Genomic DNA, 9,545 nt, shown 5'->3' on the forward strand with positions numbered 1-9,545 from the left:
CTTGAGCTGAGGAGTCAAATGGCCAAGCCCAATTAAAGCTCATTTTCCATTTTGTGTAAAGGTAAAGGGCTGGGCTGATTAAATGTTGTTCACTTGATGGTATTCCGCAAAATTTTGGATTGTGAGATATATATATATTAGACTCCAGAACTTCGTTCAGGTGGAGCTACATCAAAAGGTGTCAGAGAATGGGGTTGATTTTGATTAGTTTTTCATTGTTCAGAATGGGCAGGTTCAGATACGGATGATGAAACATCATAGGTACCATGAACAATATTTTGGCTTTGGTATAAACCAGAGAGATTTGAATAATGGGGTGGAGTCCTAAGAGGTGGAATCCAATAATCAGATGAGGTTGAGGCATCTGAGCAAGATCTTCTGGAACTTTAGTAAACAGATGGGGGTGGTTGTCTGTTAAACCTAAGAGTTACTAATCCATCTGTATTTTGGGTAATAGATTGGATATTTGTATTTGAAACTTAGGGTGGAATGGCAGTTGTTTGCAGCTGCCATTCAACAGGGAAAGAGATGTCTTTCCACTGAACAAGTTTTGGATAAACAATTTGTCCTTGGAGATAATCAGTCTCAAGGTAAAAGGTATGTCCTTTAGGGGAGCATTTAAGAGCTCGGGGTTTGACAGTCTTCATAGCTTTATATTTGATACGATGGATGATGGATGTAGGGATAGATCCATATATTATCTTGTACCCGTGGGTTTTGAGGTTAATTTTAAGGGAGTGAAGGATATTTGGATCCTCAAGGACTATGGACATATTTGGGTAGACATTGAAATGGACTGGTCCATAACAATGACTTGTTTCAATGGCTCCTAAGAGCGAATCATTGAAATCAAGGAATCTTTGGTCACGAAGAGCTAACAGGAGGGAAGTATTAAGTCCTTCACAATGAAGTGGTTTGATGGCAACCTGAACAAGGCCGACATTGACATAATTAAATTTGTGATTTTGGTAAAGATCCTAGAGAGATCTAGGATCAAAGAGAGTGATTTTTTTGGTTTCTGGGGTGAAGTTGATGGTTTGTTCAATGGTTTTGATGGTTTCGAGGAAAACCAGTCTTTATCATAAACTTCTTTTTGTGAAATCTTAGGCATATCCAGTTTTTGAAGTCTTTTGTCTATGTTCGTTATTTGGTATTCATCATAATGGAGCACATTAGAACTTGTGCTCGCCTCACTTGCCAATCTCATCGACATAGAGCAGGATAGACGACTCATAGTTTGAGATTGCTTAAGCTTGGGGTAACCTCCTAAATCTAGTTTTTTGTCAGGGAATTTCCAACATAATTTAGGCACAAACGTGGTCTTACACTCTCATCTGCCACTCTTCCCAAAAATCCAAAGGCATAAACACTGACAAAAACTAAAATAAATGATTACTCAGAAGAAAAGAAATCTGCAAAGCAAATAAATCGAATCCACCACTACCGTGGCTCTGAAGAAACATTATGTTTGAGATGTTCAAGACAAGCCTTCTTTTGTTCTGGGTCTGTTAGATTATCAATATACTCAAAAATATTTGAATTGGGAGATGCACGAAGCATCCAAATAGATTTGTGAGCACAATCTTCGTAGCTTAGACCAATAATAAAAGAATCACAGGTATATATATATATATATATATATATTTTTTTTTTTTTTCTTTTTTCCTTTTTGGCCGGCGGATAGAAAGGACACATTTAACTCCCTAACTTTCCCAACCATGGTTTAAGTATTAGGTATCAATCTCAGCCCATATCAGACAGTTTTACCCTTACTTTCGATGACATTTTTTAATTTTTGGGTGGCGGATGAGAATAAGATGAAATCCCTACAATATAAGAAGTCCAACATGAGGAACCCGATTCAAGAGAAACTTTCAAAGAAAAAATTGGATTTTGGGTGCAACGGCAACATGCCAGATCAGTTGCCAAAGGTTTGGACTCTAAAAGAAGTAGCCGCCCTAACATAACTAACATGTTGCTCCAAAACAGATATTGGTATAGATAAAATATTAGTAACAATCGATTCAGGCCACCAAAACCACACTAAATCAGCTTCCCATGAAAAGGTATTGAAATCAATATAATCAGCAACCCCTGTAGGAGAGATGAAGAGGATAAGGGGCAGAGTTGATAGTAATTCCTGGAATCCAAGGATCTATAGAATGTCCACAGCTAGTTCTAATGAAGAGCTCCTTCAACAAAAGAGGTTTTGCTCTGAAAGTTGATTTTCAACCCCATGAAGCATGCAAGAAATTTCCTATAGGAAAATATTTGGTTTCATAAGCTGATACCATAAAGATTTTGGTGGAAACAAAAGCTCCCAGGATTTTTTTGCAGGGAAAGAGCTTTATTCATCACAATGCTAATTGTAGCATTGAACCCTTGAGACTTTTTTCATTTACAAATTGTAGACCAAGCAACAGTGGGGACAAGACTTTTTATCTCCATTTGACCAGAAGAAGGATTTACAAGCCTTGTCTAACTTCCTTGAGAGTGCTCATAGGAAGTTGAAAACATGGCATATGGTATTGAAGGAGAGTAAAAAAGTGGAGTTAGTGAGAGTGAGTGTTCCTGCTAAGCTCAAGAATTTAGATTTTCATGATTGAAGGTGAGTGTTAACTCTACAAAGAAAAGCTTGACAATCTTCCTTTGAAATTTTACTTGCTTTGAAAGGCAAACCCAAATAAATATCTCTAGTATTTAAATGGTGAATCCCAAACCTCTCAAGCAAAAGGCATCTGGTAGAAGACTAGGCATTGGGACTAAAATGCACTTTGATTTTATGTAAATGAAGGCTTTGACCAGAATAAGAACAATATTCCTCTAAAATCTTCAATATATCTTGTGCTTTGGATTGTTGTTCTTCCAAAGAGAAGGAAGTCTTCTGCAAGAGCAAGGTGGAAGATAACTTCACTATTGCAGGAGATGCTCATTCCATGAATGAGCTTTGTTCTAAGATGCATGGCCATATGAAAATAGAGTACTTCCTCACATAAAACAAAAATATGTAATGAGAGCAGATCTCCTTGTCTTAGTCCTCTTGAAGGGTTGAACACAAGAAGTGGAGAACCATTAAGAAGGATGGAAATTTGAGGAGAACAAATACAAAACATGACTCGATCCACTCAAGAAGAAGCGAAAACATAACTGAGAAGAGCAGATTCAATAAAATCTCATTCCATCCTATCATAAGCTTGGCCCATATCCAATTTAATAGACATAAAATCAAACTTTCCCCTTTTTTTTATGAATACTGTGCATTAGTTCATTAGCAATAAGAACATTGTCTTGGATATAACGGCCTCTAGTAAATCTATTTAAAATGAATAAATTCAACTTATAGAGGAGAAGACTTAACCAAGGAATATTGATTTTAACTGATGTTACATGAAAGACAATCAACTTTCGGGATCAGGGTAACGAAGATTTTATTTAGATTTTAACTAAAAAAATCCATTGAAAAAGAAAGATTGGATAACTGATGTTACACTTGCACCCACAAGGTGCCAAGCTTTGAGAAAGAAGTCACTGAATAAACCATCAGGCCTAGGGTCTTTAGAAAATTTCATAGATTTAAGAACTAATAGGATTTCTTTAAGAAGTTGCTAGAGCGAGGAGAGATCTATTATCTATATCTATGACCTAGGATTGAAGTAAGCTTCATTAATGGTCATTGGAGTATTGCCATACAAGTAGAAGTAGTGTTGTTGAAAGGCCGCAGCTATATCTCTTCTTTTGGTTAAAGTAAGACCTTGATGATTATAGAAGAAACAAAATTGTGAGCTCTGCGACCAATAATAGTAAGATGAAAATACCTCGTGCAAGCGTCACCTTGTCACACATATTAGGAAGAAGCCACACATATTAGGAATTCAGATCAGATTTAAGCTGAGAAATGCGATTTTGTATATTACCCACTGTGTACTTGTTCCAATTAATGCTTCAAATTTTTACCCAGATATAATAATTTGTTGCGTAAAATGATTTGATAGAGAACCTGAACATGCTTGATTCCAAGCTTCATCCTCCACTGTTTTAAAAAGTTTGGCTCAAGCAACTAAAATTTTTCAAATCAGAATGGCTTTAGAGACAACTCTGCGTACCCAAACTATCCTGAGGATGATGATTTCATGGACCACTTTAGAATGAGGGTGAATGGATAGTCAATCCTGAATTGCAAGCAAATGATCCAACCTTTCTTCAATTCTATGAACACCTTGCCTGTTGTTACTCCAAGTAAAAGGATAACCCAAGATGGAAAAGTCAAGTAGAGAAGCTGATTAAACAAAATTTAAGATTGGAGCAAACTGAGCTTGGTGACATTGGTGGCCTTCCCTTTTATCTGCGGAAGATAACAAAGAATTCCAATCTCCAAATAGCAGCTACGGTTGAGTAATATTATCACTTAAAGGTTCAAGAGAATTCCACTGCTGATGTTTGAAAGTGGATCTTGAGTTTAGAGATATGGCAATAGATAACCAATGACTTGCTGAGGAAGAAGATGATACTATGAAATGAATACACCAACCACTATGCCATGAAATAACAATGGAGACAAAATCATTCCACATCAATAGAAGTCATCTTGCCTGATTAGTTGAAGGAATTGAGAAATGATTCTTCGCAAAGAGCATGAAGATCTGTCATAGCCATGGGTCAATCCAACCCATGATTGTTGAAGGAAATCAAGATCATGTCGCCCTGGGTGGTTGTATCCTGCGAACTACCAAAGCTTCCTAGGAATACACTGATGCAAAATAGGGTATTGAAAAAGGGAAAAAAATGCTACCTGAAAGCGTTTGGTACCTTAAACATATGGGGAAGTGGAATGAGACTGTTAAAAGACGCCCATGTTCTGACTCCACTTCTTCATGTTTTTGGGCAGACACATCACTGTTAGGTAGCAATCCTTCTCCTATTGAAAAATTAGGAATTAACCAAAGTGATTAGAGTACTAGTACGCATGGATGGACATCGATATTCGTTGATGCATGGGCTATTCAGATCATCACTGTTAGGTAGCAATCCTTCTCCTATTGAAAAATTAGGAATTATCCAAAGTGATTAGAGTACTAGTACGCATGGATGGACATCGATATTCGTTGATGCATGGGCTATTCAGATCATTCCCTAAAAATCCAACGGTAAAATTTATCACATCACTCTTCCATATGGCAAAATTAGATGTGCAGGTTAATGGAATTCTTTCCTAAAATGGTTGTGAGGAAAAACAATATTGCTTTTTTTATAGCACTTAAAACAATTAATCGTAAGTACAATTTTTTAAAAGATGGTTCATACTTGGTTTTCCTTCATGAAGAATTTCTTAATAGGCACTTCAGGTCCCAGATTCAAGGCTCTCGTTCCACATCTAGTGCCCACTCCCCATACCCTTGTATCCCGGTACCATGAAAGGAAAAAAAAAAAAAAAAAAGCCAAACTAGGGTTAAGTGAAATTATAATTTTGGAAGATCCACGTGGTGGATCTCTGACACTCATATCTCTATTCAATAGGTTCACAATACGTTATGGGACTATGGATAGAGGGGAAGACCTTGTCCCTGCTTCCACCCAACATCATAACCGTGAAAGTGAGTTTGTTAACTTTCTAATTTTTAAGAATTCTTATTTGATTGTTACTAAGGAAATGGGTGAAAGGAATCTTTTTTGACCATGCAACGAACGTAAACCTTGTCTAATAAAAAATGTATACTTATATACCTAAGTTGATGGACATATTTCATTATTATTATTATTATTATTATTATTATTATTATTATTATTATTATTATTATTATTATAATAACATATTTGATTGTCAAAGTCAAGACTCTTTCACCAACCTCAATTATTTACTTAAAGACTCCATCACCCCTTGTTTCTTTTATTTAATTGTCAAAAGTCAAAACTATAAGAATGTAGAATTTAAAAATAAATAAATAAACATGACCAACTCATTCTTCAAGTAAAGATAAGCATCACATCTCACCTATTTCCATTTAAGTGTGAAACAAGTCTTGTGGAGGGTAAGTCTTAATATCACAGCTCACAGCTCACAGGACCCAGCTGGATTCGAGTGCGAGTGGTGCTACCAACCCCAAGCCCATCTCAATTCCCAACCAGGAATTGGTCAGCCTAAGCCCCACCAACATTGTGAAACATGCAGACATCAGACGTCAAAGTTACCTGCACATCATGACCATATAGAAACGCAACCCTAAAACAATGCAGAAGATAATGAAAAACAAAACAAATAATGTACACGGATTTTACGAGGTTCGGCAAGGTTGCCTACTTCCTCGGTGAGATTAGATCCTGCTGCACTATCAATGAGAATAGGGTTACAGCGCTCGTCCTCACACCTCTCAGTATTGCTTGCATTACAGAAAAAGAAACCCTCACTACAAATATATAGCGAAAAAACTCTAATCCGAAAAGTAAACAATTGCCCTCAAATAAAAAATTCGAGCGGGGGCCTCCTACCCCCTTGCAACCCCCACGGCCCGTTAACTGGCTAGTGGGACCGCCATCCTGCCTGTCTAGGTGCTGCATCAGTACTCCCTGGATTAAACTACGACGGAATACAAGACATCATACACCAACAGAGCAGACCCATTTCCAACTACTGAAGACCTGAAAGTCTTGAACCATCCCCATTACCATCACCATATATACACGATTCGAGCCCATTTCCACCCAAACCATCCCCCATTACCATCACCAACCATGCACTAGTAGGGCCCATACCCTATTTTCCTTCTAAGGCTCAAGGCCTCAAACCAAAGTAGGTAATGGGTGGGGATGGTTGAAGTAGGTAACTGAAATGTCGAACCTGACCCCTTTTTCTTCCCGATTCATACATGAACCTGATCCCTATTTCATCCCGATTCACACCTCAGACGATTGACATATCCCCACGCGATCAACGCTCAACTGGTGTAAGTTTATGTTATTTAGCCGTTCTTTACTGGTCAAGAGTAGTTGCGCTGGAGAGAGCTATCGAATCTAGAGAGAGAGAGATGGGGCTAGGGAAGGCGACAGACTCTGCTAGGGAGACATTGCTGGAGGATCTGATAAGGAGAGCAGGTGGGTGCGCTGTGATCGACGGAGGTCTGGCCACCCAGCTTGATAAGCACGGTGCAGCCATTAACGATCCTCTCTGGAGCGCTCTTTGCCTTATCAAAAACCCCGAACTCGTCCAACGGGTTTGTTAATTTCTCCCTCATTTGTTTCATTTCTCTTCTATGCGACTGTGTCTTTGAAGATTTAAGAAAAATGTAATGTGCCCATGATTCAGGTTCATTTCGAATACCTTGAGGCTGGCGCAGATATATTGTTGACATCCTCCTATCAGGTTAATTTGGGAACTCCTGTAATCTGTGTATTGCTCTCTCTTTTTTCCCCCGATTTATTGCCTTTTATTAATTCTGGGTTCCAATGCTTCTGGGTTTTCAGGCAACAATTCCAGGATTTTTGTCCAAGGGACTATCAATTGGAGAAGCAGAAATTCTTCTTCAAAAGAGCGTCATATTGGCTCTGGAAGCCCGTGATAAGTTCTGGGCTGTTGCACAAAAGATCCCTGAGCGCAGTTACAACCGTGCTTTGGTTGCTGCGTCTCTCGGAAGCTACGGGGCTTATCTTGCAGATGGTTCAGAGTACAGGTACCTGCTGATGTCTCATTATTTATTAGAACTTTTCTAGTTCCCTGTTATTTCAATGTTCTTTAATATACTTGACTTTGATTGGAATTGATACCTGAGTTATCTGTCTGTGGCCTGTACATATAGTGGGTGTTATGGACCAGATGTGAGCCTGGACAAGTTGAAGGATTTCCATAGGCATCGATTGCAAGTTCTTGTGGAAGCAGGTCCAGACTTGCTTGCGTTTGAGACCATACCCAATAAACTTGAAGCTCAGGTGTGCACTTTTCCCCGTTGAGGCTCGGGTTCTTTTTGTATCATTTACTCTCTGTGTCATTCCTGATGTGAAGTTCTTTCCATATTTGCTGACTCTAGAAAACATATGAAGATTCTTGTGATATACTAGGGTGGTCTAATTTGCAAAACGTGGACCACGAAGAAGCACACTTTCACTTTGTCCTCATAGTCAATGTTCTACTCTGTCTTTATACTCTCTGTTTTCCTAGATAAACAAAACAACATAACAGCAAGGGTAAATTTGATGCACCCCCCTTAGGCTGGTTATTTTGAAGGCTTTGATTATGAAACATCTTTCTACAGTTCCGACTGTGCATGTACTCATTTCTTTAGTCTAATTAACATAGGTCATCAATATAATCATACATAATGGAATCATAGACCCTTATCCTTGATCTGCCTTGTTAAAAAGATGTGGACTCAATAGAACCCCCAGTGTAGAAACAGATGCACTTCTAGGAACTTAGATTAGGTGTGACAACAGGGTCAATTTGATTGATTGATAAGATGCTATGAACTATGAAGACCAATGACAACCAAATTTTAATAGCAGAAGGGCAGACCTTCCAGAAGAGGATACCAGTAGAGTTAATTAGAAGTTGTCTTATATTTAGAGAAAAATATCTGGCTAAAGTAGAATTGGGAATTGCAGAAAACTATTGGTGTAGCCAATGCAATATTGTTACTGTGATCCTTATTTGAGTTTATTCGAGTCCCACCTGTAGTTATATAACTCCCGAAGAAACCTATGGATGATGAATCGGATTAGGTGGTGGAGTATGGAAGCTTTTCTCTCGGTTGCAGATGTGGACTGAACAAAATCATGAGCCAGTTTCCTAAATGTTGATGTTGTTTTGTCATATATGCAGGGAATGAAGGGGACAGGAAACTTCTACTCCAATTAACTGTAGCCTTGTTTTGCACATTGGCTCAAAATGTTCAGGAATGACTCTGAACAAGTCATTTATTGGTTTTACTTCTCCAACATTACACTAGTACCTTAGCTTACAAAAAGCAATATTTTCCACTTGGTGTGGTTTGAGAAGTTGTTTAACCATCCCAAAGGCAGGATTTTCCTTCAGCATTACACAAGTAACTGTAGCCTCATTTTGAATGACTCGAATGCACATTGCCTTACTTTGATAAGTTGATTTTCTTAGGGATTACAAGCCCCTTGGCATGATCTAGAAAATCCATCTTACCTAACACACAAACTTCACAACTATCTGAATAGGTGCCCCCCCCCCCCCCCCCCTTTTTTTTTATTAGTACAAGTTTTGTATTCCTAATAAGTTTAGTCATATGAACAAGAAATTTGTCATCTTGGAGGATTCCAGGAATGTGTCATTTGTTGCATTTCCAGTCTTTATGCCTATCAAAGCTGAATTTTGGACAATTGAATCATTAAATTACAGATTTACATTATATCCACTGGCTTTATTGTTACCCTGCTCTGGAGCTGTGAAAGTAGAGTAGGAAGAGTAGTTTGACCTCTCAGGACTAGTTTGATACTAGTTTATGAAAAGCTATTGCACAGCTTATAACATGATTTCCAAAGAGCTGTTGCGCAGGCCTGTGTTGAGCTACTTGATGAAGAACAAGTCCAAA

General features: G+C 38.2%; 1 protein-coding gene across 1 annotated transcript; it reads left to right on the top strand.

The window, feature by feature from the left end:
- Window positions 1-6,811: 6,811 nt before the first annotated feature.
- LOC122078951 (homocysteine S-methyltransferase 1-like) lies at window positions 6,812-9,545 on the top strand (the record flags this gene model as incomplete). Its single annotated transcript, XM_042645159.1, is given in 5 exon segments — window positions 6,812-7,205; window positions 7,298-7,354; window positions 7,456-7,661; window positions 7,788-7,917; window positions 9,509-9,545. Coding segments are annotated over 5 exon segments (775 nt in total), but the record flags the coding sequence as incomplete, so codon positions are not given.

Source organism: Macadamia integrifolia, chromosome 5 (genome assembly GCF_013358625.1).
Source record: "Macadamia integrifolia cultivar HAES 741 chromosome 5, SCU_Mint_v3, whole genome shotgun sequence".
Lineage (NCBI taxonomy): Eukaryota > Viridiplantae > Streptophyta > Magnoliopsida > Proteales > Proteaceae > Macadamia > Macadamia integrifolia.